Source organism: Fundulus heteroclitus, chromosome 3 (genome assembly GCF_011125445.2).
Source record: "Fundulus heteroclitus isolate FHET01 chromosome 3, MU-UCD_Fhet_4.1, whole genome shotgun sequence".
Classification (NCBI taxonomy): domain Eukaryota; kingdom Metazoa; phylum Chordata; class Actinopteri; order Cyprinodontiformes; family Fundulidae; genus Fundulus; species Fundulus heteroclitus.
The window spans coordinates 25,952,858-25,972,070 of NC_046363.1; the positions used below are offsets into that span (position 1 = coordinate 25,952,858).

Below are 19,213 nucleotides of genomic sequence, written 5' to 3' on the forward strand. Positions count from 1 at the left end.
GGATCAATAAATGGCTTATTCCTTTACATTTCAATTTAATTACTCTCGCATTTAGTTGCATATCAGTTCACAGCACTGACGGTACTGGTTCTCTACGCACAAAAAGTTACAGAACACTTTTGAGTTTTTATCTAATTACGCACGGTTCAGTTCAATGCCATTATTGTTTAACTGGATTCATCCCAGGTTACAGGTTGACGTCATGAGTGATTATAATATAGCTACATTATAAAAACATTTGATCAATAAAGCTATAAAATCTCCACTGGGAATAATCCCGCACCCTTTGCCCCACCCCAGGCTGTAAGCGACAGCAGAGAGAGATTCTCTAACAACAGTATCTTTTCAATTAACCTACACATTTAACTGAGAGTCAACAAGTAAAAATACATGATTGAGCTTTCTTATATCATTTAAGGATTCTCTGCTAATTTTCAAAGAATTGCTAAAAATATTTTGCTTTGCTAAATCTCCATGATGCTCCTAATTTTGTCAATAATTTTTGTCCGTTGTGGCTCTCTATTCAGGGCATCATGGCTTGTGGGCACCACTGGCACTCAAAAAGTTGAACCAGCTTCAGTTCAAACAAGTTGAATGGATTTTTTGGGTTACAGCCAGTAAACACGGAGCACATGTTAAGGTGTTTTGCAGAATACAAGCACTGTTAGAAATTATGCCTTGGCACCATGGGTAGTGGTAGTCTGATCCACAGCTTCCACATCTTTACCAAAACGAAGAGCTATTTCCGAGTTTAATATTTCCCAATAATCTGAGCTGTCTTTGATGCATAGAACTCTTTTTGTAAAACACAAAGCTAAAATTGTGATTAATTTTTTTCTTAACATTTATGGTAAGTTGCAAGATAAAATGCTCTTTTAACATGTTTTGGTCACTGGGGAATGAGAGTGGGGTACTGAACGAGGGAGCAGACCAGGGCAGCATTTATGGTAGATCCACCACTGATTGTAACTATACAACAAGACGGCCTTGGAAGCAACTTCATGTTTCAGTGTGAAGAACAATTTGTTGTGAAAGCAATTCCCATTTCCTCACATATAATAAATAAAAACAAAACCTTTACAAAAACTAAAGTTGTATTATTATTTTATACAGAAGAAAAGAGCAAGATTTCAGTCAATTCCAGCTAAATCTTGACGGGCACGGACTGCTTTTGTGTTTGTGTTGTGTATCTTGTGTTTGTTCCTTGTTCTGCCCTTCGTAGTTACGATCCATCTTCCTCATCCCTCTGGCCTCATTGTTCTCAGCTGCTGCTGCCAATACTCACCTGATTACTCATTGCTCTCCATGCCTTCTCCCCTCTTTCCCTCTGTTTATAAGCTGTCTGGTCTCCTCTTCTCATTTGCTGGACCCTCCATTATGCTTTCCTTGGCTCTCCATTCATGTTATTGTGGTTCTCTAAGTTAATTTGTTTTATTAAACAACTTTATTGTTCCTCATAACAACGCCCTAAATTTCGGTCCACATTCAACCGAACTAGACAAATGTATGACGACCGACAGCCCTCTTCCAGTTTTACAGATCCACAGTAGCACAAGAGTGCCGAAGTCGCGTGTACACAATGGGAATAATTAAAGACAGGAGATCAGAGTACTTGACAAATATAAAAAATAGGGGAGGTGTTGTTTCAATAACACTCAACATGTAGCCTTTTCCCAACCTACTACACACATGTAATTGTTTGCTCTATCTACTTTAATTTAAAGTTTTCTACTTGGATCAGTCAAAAGTATAAAGTTTGGACATCTTACAAAGAATACATCTTTTGTAGCTCTTAGAATGAAACTGATTTCTTTAACTGAATGTTAAATATATTGACCTGCTGTCTTGATGAAAGAGTCTTTTTAATCTGAAAAAAGTAAATGACTAAACCATTATCTCAACAAAGACAATGTTCCTTTTTCTAACCAGCATACAAACAGAGCTGCACACTCTGATGTCTATTTTTTATCACGCAAAGCATGGATTAATGAAGTGAAAACTATTGGAAACTCTGCAGAACTCAATGACTATCTTTTAAGTTATAACAAAAATACAACAAAAGGCAGCATTTAAACAGAATGCAGAGATGTTGAACGGTTACAAATGTCCTGTAAGGGTAAGCAAGTTAAGAGAAGAATACTATTTCAGACAAAGCAAAATTTGAGTACTACTCCTCTAACATCTGCAGTGAATTGAATAAAATCACACTCCATCTTAACATAAAAAATGACTTATTTGTGTGCCGATGTGCAGAAGAATGAGCCAAACACAGACAGCTCCCCTATAAATAAGGTGTTTTTTATTTGCCAAACCATCCTAGGAATGAGAGCAGCATTAATTAATTCTTCATTCAAAAATTAATACATATTGAGATCTACAAAACAAAGAGACGCCCACCTGAAAAGTCAACAGCAGTTGTTCTATAATAAAAACACAGAAAAGGCACCACTTAATTGGCATTTAATCTACCCTTGTACATAAACATTACTCCGTATCTGACGTGTACGTAACTTGTGAATCCCGTCCACACGAAGTTGACACGAAACTGTCGCGTATGACACCGGCTCCCAGACTGGGAAGGTTTGAAACCATCCCCAAGCAGCAGCTTCAACAGGACACCCCTATCCGCAAACCTCGTAGACCTTGCCTTTCCCTTAACACATATGCGCTAACACAGCAGTGGACTATTCAATATATTGTGGATTTTAAACCAACACATTTTGCTTCTCTAATGCAAGGTAGTTCTCGTCCTCGGACATTTCATCTATGTTAAACACTTTCACCATCACGCAGCCCTGTGTTTCCCTACAGTGGAGAACTCTATTACACCATTGTCTACTGACATCAAAAATTATTTTTAGGTCACATTACCAATTTAGGGCATTCTTTAGTGGTAAACATTGTTATCTTGCCCGATTTGGTACCAAAACGGTAAACGACTTGTGCTTGTGTAGCACTTTAACCAGTCCGACGATGCCAAAGCGCCACACCTCTTCTACGTGCATCAGCACCACCTGCTGGACACGTTGAAAATTCGTTAAAAAAGGGAATAATAGCAACTTCGTCTTACATGTAATAACATAATAATTTCACACGGTTACTTTGGTGACTAAAGTTCCTGAAACCAGCAGCTGTGGAGCAAGAACTCACCATTGTCACCTTGAAGCAAATAGTACGTAATTATCTCTACAGCAACACTGGCCCCTCACCCTCCCTACAGGCTGAATTAGAAAACGCAGAAGTTTACACTAACCTATTTTCATGCTGTTGGCTTGAATCAAGATAAAGGGAGTGACACGGTTCTTAATGATACCTCCAGGGACTTGAGCTTTTCTTCCTCCCTTGACGAGACTTTCACTGACATAAATGACATAAATGGGCTACCTGGAACTCCACTGGATATTGAACTTAAAGTCAGGGCACTGCTTCACTTTAAGTTTCTTTTCCTCTTTCTTTTCTCATTCTTAAATTTTATTTTTATTTTCCTCTTTAGACTGCCTTCTTATTGATTTTTTCATAGCAGATTTCTAAAGGAGAATGCAAATTGATCAGCCAGCTAGCCAACTGCGCCCAGAGTAGCTCAACCATAAACCAGCAGTGATTTCTATTTGTTATCTATGATATATGGACTTCATTTGTTATCATTTCATAACAAATTAGATATTTAAGTATTGTACAGATGCATCTTAATATTTTAGAATAACATTGAAAAGAACAGTTCAACCCTGGTCCTCAGGACCCACTATCCTGCATGTTTTACGTGTTTCTCTGCCTCTACACAACTGCCTTAAATAAATGGGTGATTAATAGGCCTCTGCAGCCATTGATGGCTGCTGAAGAGGTCATGCAATCGTTTCAGTCAGGTGTGCTGGAGCAGAGACACGTCTAAAACATGCAGGGCAGTGGGTCCCGAGGACCAGGGCTGAAGATCTCTGATTTAAAATTCATGTCCAAAAAGTGTGTAAATTAAATTAAACCAAAATGTTCGCTCACTGAAGATGCACCCATGCACTGTGCTATGTTAACTCTCAATGCTGGGGGCTCCTGTTGAAGGAATCACTGCATCAATGCAGCCTGGGGTGGAGAAAATCAACCTTCACCTCTACTGAGATGTTATGGGAGCCCAGGTTCAGTCTTCAGGTTGGTGCCTCCCATTATTCTCATGACGGTACTCCATAGCTTCTCTATGGGGTTTAATTCAGGAGAGGTTGCTGGCCAATTAAGCACAGTGACACTGTGGTCATTAAACCCTAAGCCCAATGAAGATGCTTCTGATTTAGGGGTGGCTTAACACAAGGTTGTCCATCTGAATACATCCAACCCTCAATCTATGCTCCCCTAAATATCCCCTAAAACCATTAATGAGCTAGTGCAAACTTTCCCACCACCCTTTTACGTTCCACTCAAGTTTCCATAAACACAGCCATCTTCTTTAGCGATGACCTTTTACGCATTACCCTCCTTGCGGAGCGCGTTAGTGATTCTCTGGTCAAGCCAGCAGTTATTTTATTGATCTAATGTAATATTCTAATTTTCTAGGAAACTGAATTTTGTTTTTTGCATCGAAATGAACTGTATTTTATATAATGTGCAATAAAAGGGTGATCAATCTATACATCAACTCTAAATATTGCACAAGTTTCACCATTGCACGAAAATTCTGATTTAAATGAACTAGTTTAGGATACTGTAATATACTGAGACGCCTCTGTAGCTGCTTTCAGGCCGCTGTATGGACAGCAGGTTTGTGTTTGCTGCAGTAACTTCGGGTTAACTCCCCAATGATCTTTCTGCCTGTCCAGCAGACTATTCCCTCGCTTACTTCTTATTCCTTCCTACTCTGAGGCAAACTCCTGTCCACACCTCCTGGACCAAGTTTTTTTTTTTTTTTTGTACTTTCTCGTCTGCTCTTTTTTTTTAATCATACCTCCCTGCTGCGGGAGCTATAGCCTCCTCTGCTTATCGTGCTCATGCACTCATACACAGATGCTCAGGTGCATGCACAAACAGCCGACTCCACACACACAGACAGGAATCAAATTACCATTTTGCATTCACTTGAAATCTTCTCTGCCATCTTCTCTCCTCCCTCTGCCCTTCTTTGTTTTCCTCTCAAGCTACCTTCCCTACGATGACCAGAAAGGATGCTGAGCTGCATCCAGACGCATTTATTTGTAATCAGCGCATCATCATAAGGACAGCTGATTCCAGAACAAAACAAGCTTAAGTTTTGGTGATGCTCACATGCATAATGAGTTGTTTCCCCAGTGGTGCTGTCTCCCTCTCCACTGAAATGTAGGCCAAGTGCACCGGAGACTGTAAATTGTCTGCCGTTGTGTATTACCTCGTGTGTTCCCCCTGCCTTCCACCTTATGCCTTCAGGGGTAGAGTCCAGACCTGCCTGGCCATACATGGGACTTTATTGGGGTGAGACAGTGGCTGAACAACCCAAATGGCTGCATTAGTGAATAAGAAAACAAATCAAGGGATCGAGTAAGCAGCCTGTGACAGTGCAATACAGTCTGCTGCAATTAATTGGGCTTTTGGCATTATGACTTTCGCATTTATACACATTGCATAATTTGATGCTCAAACACATAAAAATATTTTTTTATTGATAAAACAGGTGGAAATCTAGAGGACCTAGAGGTCTAGAGGACCTGATCTTTTCTCCACATAGCGTAATGCAGTTTTACACGAGGACATCCTGACCTCTTTCCATTACAACTATGTGAATCTGTTTGGTCATGTCTGCCCCCTTGTTAGCCAAAAGTCACTCTGACCTTCTTATAAAGTTGTTTATATAGTTTTATGACCATACATGTTTCTGTCAAAAACCGCCATTTTTAAACACTTCTAATGAGCATTAACATTGTTTTAGTCTCAGACATTGCTCTTTGGCACAACCAAATCACCAGTAGAAGCTTGCCTGCAATTATTAAAGCAAGTAAAATCTCAATAGGAGGAGTCTGTTTTTATTCATAATTCTGATACGCTATCTGCTACTCCTTTGGTTTTTCACAACTACAAATTTCAGTGTATTTTATTGGAATTTTATACCAACACAAAGTAGTTGATAACTGCGAAATGAACACAATATGTGTTTGGAAATTCTGCTTCAAACCAAAAATCTAAAAAATTAGGCAAATTTTTATCCAACCTTCTTTAATCTGATACTCTTTAATAAAATCCAGTGCAACAAATTGCATAAATCAGTTACCAATTTGTTAAAAAAAAGAGGCCACCTGGGTGTAATTTAATCAATATAAATGAATCTGCAAAAATCCATCTGTTCTGTGACGGCCTCAGAGCTTTGTTAGAGAACATTAGTGAACAAAGAACATCTTGAAGACCAAGGAGCACGTGGTCAGACAGAAAGTTGTGGATCAGTTTAAAGCCGACTTAAACTGAGCACACCATCCCCGCTGGGAAATATTGTGGTGGCTGCATCATAATGTGGAGATGCTTTGCTGGGATGCTGGTAATAGTTGATGGGAAGTTGGATGGAGTTAAAAACAGGGCAGTCTTGGAAGGAAATAAAAAAAAAAACACTTGAGGCCGGGTTGAAGGTTCACATTTCAACAGAATAAGGACTCTAAACATGCAGCCTGAGCTACAAGGGGTTTACGTCAAAGGGTGTTTGGGTGGCTCTTTCAATGTAATGCCCTAAATCTGATTCTGAACTAAATTCAAAACTTGATAAATGCCACTCACAAAAGCTCTCCATCCAATCTGATTCAGCTTGAGCTTTTTTGTAATGAATAGCAAAAAAATTGAAAATATAAAAAAATCTGCTTTATGTGTACAAAGCTGGTAGATGCTTAGCCCAAAAGACTTTAAAAAGCTTCCATTTTTGCTTTTTGGGGATGTGTCAGATTAATTTTATTCTTTTTTTTTTTACTAAACCACATTCAATTTCCTTCCACATTTACGGTCATGTAATCCTATGTGTTGGTCTATGTATGTGACATGCCATAGACATACTGTCACATACTTTAATCTGTAAAGGAGAAAAGCTGAATGATTTAGCAAGTCACTACAAATGATCTGGACAAATATAAACATATTGAGGGCCGAAAAGCTACAACTGGTGGCCAGGAAAGGAAGAGGTTCATGTGCAGCGATCACAGCATGCAGGCTATTTAAGCCACATATTCAGAATAATTAAAGGAGGAAATGGCCAAAGACAGGAATGATTAATCTCAGACTCTGGCAAACTGACATGACTGATTGTGTTCGCTGGGACACCAGACTTTTAATGCTCACGGCCGTTCTCGGGAAGCATCCATCATGGTGACCCTCAGTCGTTCAGAGGGGTGTGTGCGTGTGTGCGTGTGTGTGTGTGTGTGTGTGTGTGTGTGTGTGTGTGTGTGTGTGTGTGTGTGTGTGTGTGTGTGTGTGTGTGTGTGTGTGTGTTGTTAAGCTTATGTTTATTAATTTATCAACTGTGTGACTGTGGAGCAAAAAGGGACAGCTCCTCTGTAAGATTATATTCAGCAGAGCATACTCGACCCAGGCCTCTGTGACTTTCACTGTTTCACCTTTCACAGCCATACACTTACACGTATGTTTCATCATGTTTTGTCTTTTTCTTTTGCTTCTTTTGTCATTTTGTACTTGTCTGTCTAGAGTGGGTTTCTGTGGCCTGCTGTCTTCACCCTCCATGTTGCGCGGTGTGATTATAAGGCATTTGTAGTTTCTCTGTGATGGTTACAGTGAAAAATAATATTTTCACACGGCACACAGAATTTAATGTAAAATAACTGAGAAAAAAAGTATAGGGGTATTTCTCCCCCATAGAAATTTTGAGTGCAAAATCTAAATAAAGATTCATAATTAGTGAAAAGTCTATCAAATAGTCAAATTGAATGGGCATCAATCTTCGTCAAACAGCACAAAAAGACCAAATGCCCTGCTGTTCAAATTAAATGTTTCATTAAATATTGAATTCTAGCTGCTTATTTGCTCAAGGTCTACCTTTCTAAATTTGAACGTTCAATTTTGGGTTTCCCTCTTGCAAAAATGTGTTGTTTAATGCAGCCAATTTAATTATACAGCAACCTCCAAATTCCATGTGTAAAAAGCTCTCAAATGAATTCATAAGAAAGAAAGAAAGAAAGAAAGAAAGAAAGAAAGAAAGAAAGAAAGAAACAAACAAACAAAGAAAGAAACAAACAAACAAAGAAAGAAAGAAATCACCCGTGCCACACTTCTGGTCAAAAAACATGAACGCTGGCGGTCCGAGCCTCTCCTTCTTCCATCCATTCCCTTGAAAATCAGGAAAACCAACAAAACACTTGGGTGGAGTAAAGCATGTTTACAATCCTTCACATATACAGATAGCTCCCCATTGATAGCACGTGCAGAAAAACCTTTTCAAGATGGAACTTACAGAGGAGACATATTGTTTCATCTGGTGCTTGTGTCTCCCTGTCCTCTCTAACTGTCCTTATGGCCCACATCACAAATATATAACATATAACTGAAGCCTTGAGAAGTTCAAAATGTAATCAGTAATCTATGATGCTTAGACACTCTTCAAAATGGGAAAGGGCACGAGAACTCCCATTCCAAGTCGTACCAATCGGTGTTGATCTTCAGAAATTAGGAATTGGCTCCATGAAAATAGATGTTCACCTAAACTTACTCATACGCACCATGAAAGCAACAATTTAAAAAGTCCAAGCAATAGGACCTACAAAAGTTTAAAACAACTGGATCTTGGAAAAACAAAGCTGGCACCAACAAATGCTCAGCAGGATAGTAGAGAAGTTAAAAAGGACCTATCATGTTTCCTTTCAAACAAATTAGGATAGGTCTATGGGCCATACAAAACATATTCATTGCATTCCTTTTGTACAAAATTCTCAGATAACAAGATTTCACCCCCTCAGTTCCGCCTATTTTGAGCTTCTGTCAGAATGAGCCGTTTAAGGGCTCTGTAACGTTAAGCAAATGAGCTGTAGCTGACTGCGCCGCCCAACTCAATGTGTACACTAGCGCTTATATGCATGAAAAATGGCTGCAAACAGATGCACAATGGTTTTATGCACTCGGGACTGTTTCAGTACAAAAAAAGTACAAAACGTGCAACAAGTGAATTTTGCATAATAGGTTCCCTTTAAAGAAACCTTCAAGGCTCAGAGTTGAAAGGAGAATGTCACTCTAAAATGATCATTACTGACACATGCAGTACATGTGATTATTAATGACATTAATAAAGTGGCTACAGCAGAATGTTTTACACTGAGGAAAAAATACTTCTAGATAAATAACTTCAATAAACAAATACTGATTTGATCTGCTTTATGCATGATGCCTCGTCATGTCCGTTTGGTAACGTGTGACAGGAGACGTCTTCCGCCCGCAGACGATGCTGACAGGTGTCTCTTCTTGCTGTTAGCATGAAAAAAATGGAGGCGTATGTCCAGGTCAGTCAGATCCTCCCACCAGCATCAACCACAGTTCTTTATAATGTTTAATGACGCTGTCCTTGGTGAAGAGGAGGCTCAAACTGAGTGTTCGGATGAAAGTACTGTTCACTGTCGTTCTGCACAGGGTTTAGCCCCCACTCAGCGTGGGAGTTAGCCCAGTTGGAGTCTTGTCGGTGGGGGAGCTATTTAGCTCTAACCTTGATCAATTGTTGCTGCATTCACAGAGCCCACATTCTACTTCATCTTCTGTGCCCTTGTCATTTCTGCTTCTCCGTTTATTTTTCTCTCTCAATGGCTCTCTTTCGTAACAAATTGTGATTTTAATCATTACCAATTTTTTTATTTTTTTTTATTTGATGCAGGGAGAATAATGCAGGCGGCTTACATCAGCCCTGGAAAAATAAAAACTCAGTCCTCCCTTTTTCAGATTTCTCTGGCCTACACTATTGATCCTTTTGTTCCATTTTTGTCCTCTGACTCCGACACAAACCGGCCCTGACACACATGGCTTCAGATTACCACCATCAGCTTGTGCTGCTTAACACCAGGCAAGAGGATAAATGCCACCAATACAAGCAAATTAACATCAAATTAAATAATATTCATCAGCATATTATATTTATAGCATTTTTTTTATCAAACAATAACAAATAAACACACATTTCAAACTTAATGAGGACAAAAACAAACCAATTTCATATTTATTTGGCCTATTCGTCTTCGTGGGACTTCCCAGGCAGTGGAGCTGCAATCATTGCAGATTGGCGCCCCCTAGTGTCAGCTTTGTTATACTCGGCACCATCAACAGCTCAGAATGTGTAGTTTTGAGACCTCATTGTCATTTCCCTCTGCTTTTCATCGCCTCCAGCTGTGTACAGATGCTGGGAGTCTGTTCTCGGGAAGGGTTTGAGCCTCAGCTGCACTCTCCATCTCGGTCAGGGGTCAGCCTCTCCTTCCGCGGCCGCTCTCTGATGTCCAGGAGAAGCTGCCGTGCCTGCAGGCCACCCCGTCGCCCGCCCGGTGCCAGCACTGACCAGATCAGGCCCTGTGTAATGTGACGACGATGTGCTGCTCAGACCTCAGGGTGTCTCACAGAGAACTGCAGAAGGAAGCATGCAAGCTGAGATGGCCACTGAGATTATATTATGTTTTAATACCTAGATAACTCTGCCTCAATATCCCCAGAATGAAGGGGACAAATAACCTCAAGCTACTAAACTAAGGAGAAATATATAGACATCAATATTTGGTGTTATGGATTACATCTAATAGAGAAAGACCGGAGGCTTGCAACCCTGGCAGCACATGAGTAAAGGCCAATATTAACGCCTTATCATCATCAGCGATAGATAGATAGATAGATAGATAGATAGATAGATAGATAGATAGATAGATAGATAGATAGATAGATAGATAGATAGATAGATAGATAGATAGATAGATAGATAGATAGATAGATAGATAGATAGATTTTCAGAAGACGTGTGTCACTTCTTTAAAATGTTACCAGCTTTTCATACGAGCTCAATGTCTTAACCTAAGGACTAGATGGTCTTCTTTGATCGTTTTATTACAATAAATTACTAAAATTAACTTAGAATTTTAGTGATTTATGTTTACCATCAACAGTAAAATAGTGGAGTTACTTCTAACAAATTTATGCAAAAAACAACAACCCTTATTTGAATAGTTTTTTACCGTTACAGGATAGTTATATACGTTTAACTTCTATATTAAAAAGAAACACTTTGGCTGTTTCACCAGTTTCTATTCTTGTGTTCTGTGTTCATTATGTTTTCAGCATGTGGGGAGAATACAGATATAGGATTACACATTTTTCTAACAGAGAAGAATAAAAGAATAAAGCGTTATGAGCATCAGTTATTCCACCGCTACTTTTAAAGATAACCCTGTGTGTTTGAAAATGTGATGCAAGTTAAAGTCTGGAAATCCCATGTTTCTCCATTCTCATGTTTCCATAAACATGCTTTTCAGTAACCTAAAAGATCATAGAAAGGTCTGTTTATTTTAGTTTAGCTCTACCTATTTATTATATCATTTATTTCAGGTCATTTGGCTTGCAGCTGATGAAAACGCAAACTTCAGTTTCTCTAAAAAAAATATATTAGACTAAAATCAAAGGACACACAGATGTGTTAACAGTAACTGCAGTCATAAAGTGGACAAACAGCAGAACCTTTATTTCCAAATAGGATTCAAATGTACTTGAAAGGGACACTGGAACCATCCTTTCTCTCCTCAGTCCTGGTAAGATGCTCCTCACATATCGGGGCCAAAAGGAATCTGACAGCCGCAGTCCATGACCTGAGTACATCCATCTGTGGCGGTTCCTGAAGCTCTAATCCATCTGAAGTTCACACTTTTTGAATTTAACTAAATTTTTTAAATGTTTCACAATCCTCTGAGGACTGTAGATATTGTTTGCTCATCTTTTATCCCCCTGAAATGTTTTCCTTCCGCTCAACTTTCAATTAACACGCTTGAACACAGTACTGAGGGTAGCCAACATATTTAGTCATTTCTTATGGGGGTCAACGCTGTCTGCTGGACAACAAAAGTGATCGTCCCCAGGATTAACGCCAAGACTAATTATGAACACATAGCTACGATAAAAATGCTATTTTCTTGATTCTGGACACAATATTTATGTAATACTCTTACCTTTGTAGGAATCTGAATTTATTTTGGTTGAAAGCCTAAAATTAAGAGAAATTCACGCTTGGAATGTTAGTGTAATTACGGAGCCCCGTAGGGGACATGGGAATGTTTTATTTTGTGTACTCTCACAAAATGCTGTGCGTTCTGTTGCAATAACCTAAATGGTACATGCGGTATATTGAAAACTGAGTCTTTCTGCTACAATATAAGGTTTTTATAAGGTTTGTCCATGTATGTTATCTATTTAGTGAAATATCTGAAGTTTTAGATATTTTCTTTAGGACAAAAATGCATCACAAACATGTGCAAAAGCAAAACGGGTTAAACATGGGTTGTCCATCTCTTCTAAGACAAACTTTCCTTAAGTAAAAAAAGAAAAATACATTCAAGCTATTTGGACTATTTTTGTGTTATTTTCACTGGGTAATAAAGTCAGTTTTGTGTTGGAAATCTGGCTAACAAAGGGCAGTTTTCATGCCAGTCCCGTCTCATCCTTACAAACATGAACACACCGTTAATACATCGATTTTCAATCAGTCTTCTGCACCAAAGAGTTAAGAATGCATAAACACGTTTTTCACTGAGGTTCTTTAAAGGTATTTACTATAGATTAAACCTCTTATTGTAGCAAAAAGACTTTTAGTATTAAACATGCCACATGAACTGTCTACTAGGTTATTGTGAAAGAACGCAAAAGTATTGCATTCCTTTACAATACTTTTGCGAGGAAATGCAAAATAAAGAAAAAAAATCCCCATGTCCCCTAGAGGGCTCTGTATAAAATAAATCTGCAGTGTACAAATTTCACCTTTGGCTAATATTTTTAATATACTGAGATGTCTCTGTACCAAATCTAATTTCCTTCCTTGCCACCTTTAGAGCAATGCTGCTTCCTAGTTGCTAAAACAATTGCAGTCTCTGCATCATTCAACAAAGAAGTTATTAAAAATTAAAAGAAATGCACCCTGAACATCCTATTGTACGATCTATATGATCAATAGAGAACTAATGTCCCCACATGTTGAGCAGCCCACACTGCATTTACCCCACCTCAGAATATAATCTTATTTAAATAGATTGGCTGCGGGCACAAAGGCTCCAGAAAGTTAAATCCCTTCTTGATTATTAAATGTACTTGACAGCAAATAGATGGCAAATTACCTAATGGAAAATCCTGTTAGTCACTCAATAAAGAACACCAGTCACCTTTCCCATGATTTTATTAACAAGTTGTGTCCACACACAAAAAAGCAGGCCACAAGGAGGATAAGCAACAATAAAATTATCATTGAATCATTCCCCAATTGAGACGCTTCAGTGTTCACCTGAAACGCTGTACAGATGGTCGAACGTTCCCCCCAGAACAGCAACAGAAAGGTGCTTCAAACATTCACACTCCTTCTTACATCAATTCCTCCAACATATGTTCAACAGGAAGCTTGCATGCTCAAACCTACAGCTACTTCTCATTATTACTTATCAACATATCCCCTCTGGGTGCTGCGTGTGGCTTTCCCATGATCAACCCTCAGAGTCACAGCAACAGACTTCACTGCAGAGCTGCAAGAATGAAGGCTCTCAGGAAACTGCCGCAAAGATCATTTGGAGCATCGCTTGTAGATTTTCTTGAAAATCGCTTTAGTGCCTTCAAAGATCTGCATTAATCCCTTTTGTGCAGAAGCAAAACCTCATTTCTAGACATCAATTTCCTTTAAATGTGGGGCTTAAAGCAGGGAATCCTGACCCAGCACTACAAATTAACTGCACCTCTCACCACGTGTAGGTGGTAAGCTGACAGGGCAAGATTCAAGAATCGTCAAGGGTTAAAGAGCAACAAACTGGATGACAAACGTGAAATCAGTTCATCTCAACCAACCCCTGGTTTATTCAGAGATAACAATAAGAAGGTATTGGATGTCTGAGGGATTCCAGCATGCCCAGTCGCCGCTTCAGCGTGATTTATCCCCGTTGTCTTCCTTTCCCCCCCGCGTTGCATCTTAGGCAGCGTCACCTGGTGTCCGTCAAGTTCTCCTTCTCACCTGTGCAGCCAGGCTTGGTCACACTAGTGTTGTTTTCTCCTGAAGGAGCATCCTGGATGAAAAGGGGAAATAAAATGTGTTATTTGGTTGTGTGATAATCACAGAAAGATAACAGAAGCAGTTAAAATGACTCACTGAGAGGAGATAACAAGCACTAACGGTTATGATCTGTCTTTTTTTTTTTATTTATGGTCTGAACCACCCCCAAACGAGAGCAGCTCTGGTGCCAAAGGTTGAGGCTGCACCCATTCAGATCAGCTGAGAGGCTGCTGGTTACCAGGGCAGCAGAGCTCATGATAAGAGTGGGAGGAGAGCGTCAGTATAAACAAACCTCGACCTTCAGCTCAGCTCATTCACCAACATAAACCGAGCCGGCGCTTCCTCCGGCTCCAGTTATGCAGCAGTTTAGCCGCTTTTGTTGCCCCCCCCCCCCCCATCTCAGATTAAACCGATCTTGAAGCTACAACAGGATGAAAACAGGTGTGATGTTGGTGCTCGCAGTCGATTGTGCAGAAATGGATCAATAGTGATGAATTCCTCACAGCGAGCACCGAGTTACTGTTTGCCTCGATAGACACCCTGTTCACTGAGATCATCGTGAAAGGGCAACACAAAGGCAATGGCTTTATTTTTTTACAAGTTTTGTTTCTTTATGAAGCATTTATGTGTTACAAAAGGAAGACCTTGTTCCAAAAAATGTGAAAAGGTTGAGATTCTGTTTTGCGCATCAGTGTTTTTGTGCTTTAAAAGACAGGAAAAAATATTGTTTTGAATACCTCTGACGCACAAGAGGACAATTTATTAGTTTGAAGGTAGGGTTTATGTTTCTTTATGAGGCATTTTTTATATTCAAGCACTTTTACACATGATACTTTTAGGTAAGATTCTGTGTTGCACATGAATGTTTTTTGGACAATAAAACAGGATGGGTAAATACTAGGGCTGTGCATAAAAATCGATATAAAGATTAATATCGATATTTTTAAAAACGATTTAATATCGATATTCTGGCTTTCAATATCGATATACCTCCCAACCTCTAGGGGGCGTTATTACAGCGCAACCATTACAGTTCACAGCGAAGGAGAGCAAGTGAGACGAATTTGTGGAACGGCCGACAGGATTTTAGAAGCTCCTTTGTCCCTAAAATCAGATGTTTGGGCACATTTTTGGTTTCTGTGACACGTTAAATGCATTGAAGCAAATGCACTTTATTTTCCTGTTAATATGTCTGTGATCAATAAATAGAACATAACCATAATATTTGGCTGATTTTGGTGATTGAATCACTGAGCATTAATTCAAAGTAATAAATATCGATATTGGAATCAAAGCAAGCTGAGCTATGTATCGAGAATCGTATCGAATCGGCTCATCCTAGATGATACCCAGCCCTAGTAAATACCTTGCAAAAGCATGCAATGTTCTGCTGAACCATAGCAATTTATTTTTATTTGTGAAACTGAAATAGTCATCAATGTTGAATTTTGTGGATATTAATGTCATTTACATCTCAGTGACTTTATATTAATGTACTTTTCAGGTTAATGAATGTGGTGAGAACAAAAATGGAGAATTGAGGAAAACAAACAAAAAAAGTGGAATTCACAAAAATAAAAATGGGAAAAAAAGTGTAATTTGGGGGGGAAAAAAGTAAACAAATTTCATAGAGTTATAATTATGAGGAAATATTAAAGCAATACTAGGCCTGTCACAATAAATTTTGCTGGATGATTTTTTTTTTCTAAAAAGTGATTGTGATATATAATATTGTTGTCCCCCCATCGTATTACTTTTACACCTTTGTGTCAGGAGGAAGTGGAATGGGTATAATTTCAACTGATTCCACACATTTAAATGCAGAAATCTGTTTATAGAGGGGGAAAAAGCTAATGTGTAAACTAGAGATAGACAACACCATCATATTATGTTGTTTATTACATAGGTGGGAGACTGCTGGTAATTAATCTTCCTGTTCCTGCAAATCCCAGAAGCTTTGTTTGCCCTGTTTGTCCGCATTTATTAATGAGCAAACTGTCTTTTTACAGCAATATTAGTAATTTGCAAGGCTTTATATGTTTAGCACTTTGTGACAAAATACTAAAAACAACTTTGTCGTCATTTAGATTTAGGTAAACTCTTCGGAATAGCAGCCTTTAAAAAGCCCTGCCCAGCACACGCAAAAAAACACAAACCTGCTTTGTTGGGAGCGAACCACACTCAACTATTTTAGACATAAACAGGGAGGAGTCAGATAAATCCTTATGCAAAAAAAAAGGAAGTAAACACCTTGCTCCATATAAATTATGTTTCTGTGAGTATTAAATAGTTGATGCGTGAACGTAAAGCGCCACACTGAAGAGGAGTTTCCAGAAACAGAGCCTCTGGCTGCCTCTTTACCTTCTGTCAGGCGAGCTTTCCCCCCCGTCGGCTGGCACAGGACCGTGGAGCAGCCGACACACAGCACCACTGTCTGAGCGTGGCTGAATACTGTGGTGATCTTGTAGCAACCTGCAAAACGCACAGAAAACACATCATAAAAATAAAAATAAAAATAAAAAGAGGCAGCAGCTGCTAAACGACACCTTTGTAACGATAACAAAAGCAATGCTTGATTACTGCTGTGTCCTTGCAGCGGTTTGTGTAAACGAGTCAATGGAAATCTCGTTCATAAACAACCAAGCAAGAGTCACTTTCTGCCTTATTTGACACCCCCATCACTACGGGTTCAGAGAAAGGGCAACACTTAAAGGCAAAATGTACTCAGATTATCTAATAAACCTCCAGATTACAGATTATTGTCAAATCTCACTCAGATCAACACACACCAGGACATTTGACATCCATGAAATAGGAATTAGGACTCTGCACAAGCCGCTTCTTCTTGTGACTCCTCTTTTCCTCCTCTGCACTGGGGTGCAGCAGATCTTTAGCAAGCTGGGAAGGGGAGAGGAAAGGATAATTTAGTGGAAAACCATCTAAAATCTATTCAAAATACAACAGCCATTATTCTAATATTACATTTATTCAAGTAAAAGTTGATATAAACAAGAAAAGGTTTTGTAACATGAGGATTACACAAAGGCTGTGACCTAATTAAAGGTTTCACGTTAGGAGGCCCGACAGCAGGAAAGCAAAAGTGATCAGAAATATTGATCTGTTGCGTTTTACACCACCAAATGATTGCATATTTCTAGACGGGGACTAGAAAATTTAACAATCTCTGTTTTTCTTCCTAAAATGTGAACACATTTTAAATAAAAATGTCGTACTTTGCAAAAAAAAAAAAAAAATAAAAAAAAAAAAATAATTCCACGTTAATATTAAACATCGAGTAAAGATGACTACTTTTCAACCTAAATGTGGTTTGAAAGGCATTAGACAAGGTTTTTAGACGACACAGATCGCAGCGTGTTGTTTCTGTCTCCAACACGTGGGCTCGCCATATTGTCTCGCTTCACATTTCCATCAAAGTAACACGAAACAACAAACCAACACGTGAAAAGAACACAAATATTATCCCAAATATCGTCTTATTAAAGGTAGGACCTCTCATTGTTGCACTATAATAACTTTAGAGACAGAGTTTTTACTTACGGGCATGGCTGCGTGTCTCCACCAGAGCTTCAACAGTAAAGAAACGGGGGAAAAAAAGTCACTTCCGTTACGCACCGGAAGCTGTTGGCTTACGAAAGGAGGAAAAACATACATTTTATTAATTTGTTTTTTGTCTTTCTACCGTTCTCTGGCAACTGAAAAATCCTACAACAGAAAATATTGAAAAACAAAACTTAAAAACATATGGTAATTTTATAGTAATTTAAGGGAAGAGAAAAAAGCTTAACAAATCGATATTATTTAATGTATTTATTTAGCTAAAGAGTCTATTGATTTATGATTAAATTAATTTAAGCGTAAAATAAAAACCGTTTCCGCAAAAAAAGGAATAACTAAATAAATGTGACTCTGTTTTTGTTACCTGCAGGGGGCGCTGTCTCGCGTCTGGCCACCTCTGGCTCAGAATGCCTGCAGTTTGTGCAAAACATTTACAAACTACTCAACAGATGATTGCAGAGTCTGAAGAAGATTTAGTTTTATGGAATTAATGAAAAAGTAACATGGGCAAACGTGATTCTTCTAGCAGAATTTCGTTTCATTTCATGAATTTTACACACATTAAAATCAAATTTAACTACTGTGGTTTTCAAATGTGTATAAAAACCATGATTCTTTCACTTAGGAATTCCTGTATGACCAGACAGGTAAACAAGAAGGACTGTGTGGCAATCAATAGAATGACGTGTAGTTTTACAAGTACTTATATGGTACTGCATAAAAAGTGTTACTGAATAGCTATGAGAGTATAAAGGGCTATAAGAGTTATAACGGTATGCTTATTTGTCTTTGTAAAATTAGGTTGAATACTTGAATATTTGATTAAGCAGTTTTTGCCCTTTAATGTTTTTGTTCACAGCCCCCTCTGGAGCTCATAAAGCCCATATCCTGGACTTGAGGGGTTGGGGTGACCTTTACTGCTTTTATCCAGGAAATAAAGTACTTCTAAATGGGGGTTAGCAAGACACCAATCATTCTGTTAGTTTTCCACATTCTGCAGCTCAGTATTGTCCAGTTTAGTTGCTGAACCAGGGCTGACAGTAACAGACCTCCTTGTAGAACTGAGGATACACTGGATTTTTTCCCTCCAGTTCACCAGAAAGTGCAGCTTCCTGAAAGTCTTACTCATGGGCGGTTTCACATTGTTCTGTAAATCTGCTGTTGTCTTTCCTGTGTTTGACGAAAGATTGCGTTTCTTATCTGATCATCATTAGTCTCTTAAATACGGCCGAGATGTTGCTTGTACAATCATGCATATTGCATACTTTTCTCACATCGTTGAGAAATATATTTTTCTCCGTTTAACTTGAATATTTGATTTTTACCTGAATGTCCCATATCATCAATAATTGTGCAATACTTTGATGTTAGTTTTAGTTTTATTTCGGCCTTTCTGATAAGTTCATTCTCTGTTGCTTTAGAACTAACTTTAGATTTTTAGCTTGT

General features: G+C 38.7%; 1 protein-coding gene and 1 non-coding gene across 2 annotated transcripts; both read right to left on the reverse strand.

Annotated features, from left to right (window-relative positions):
- Window positions 1–13,315: 13,315 nt before the first annotated feature.
- On the reverse strand, window positions 13,316–17,829 carry rps27.2 (ribosomal protein S27). Its single transcript, XM_012865822.3, has 4 exons — window positions 17,750–17,829; window positions 16,981–17,089; window positions 16,553–16,663; window positions 13,316–14,204 (listed from the first exon to the last, which is right to left on the reverse strand). Exons 1-4 carry the CDS (start codon window positions 17,753–17,755, stop codon window positions 14,176–14,178), a joined length of 255 nt encoding a protein of 84 aa, XP_012721276.1. The 5' UTR covers window positions 17,756–17,829; the 3' UTR covers window positions 13,316–14,175.
- LOC118562785 lies at window positions 16,774–16,907 on the reverse strand. Its single transcript, XR_004930800.1, has one exon. It is a non-coding gene; the product is annotated as a small nucleolar RNA SNORA13 (small nucleolar RNA).
- Window positions 17,830–19,213: the final 1,384 nt, after the last annotated feature.

Coding starts and splice junctions, on each gene's coding strand:
- rps27.2 (XM_012865822.3), bottom strand. Junction 16,664..16,980: donor CATGGATGTCAAATGTCCTG/GTGTGTGTTGAT, acceptor TGCGTTTTGCAG/GTTGCTACAAGATCACCACA. Junction 14,205..16,552: donor GAAAGCTCGCCTGACAGAAG/GTAAAGAGGCAG, acceptor CTTTTCATCCAG/GATGCTCCTTCAGGAGAAAA.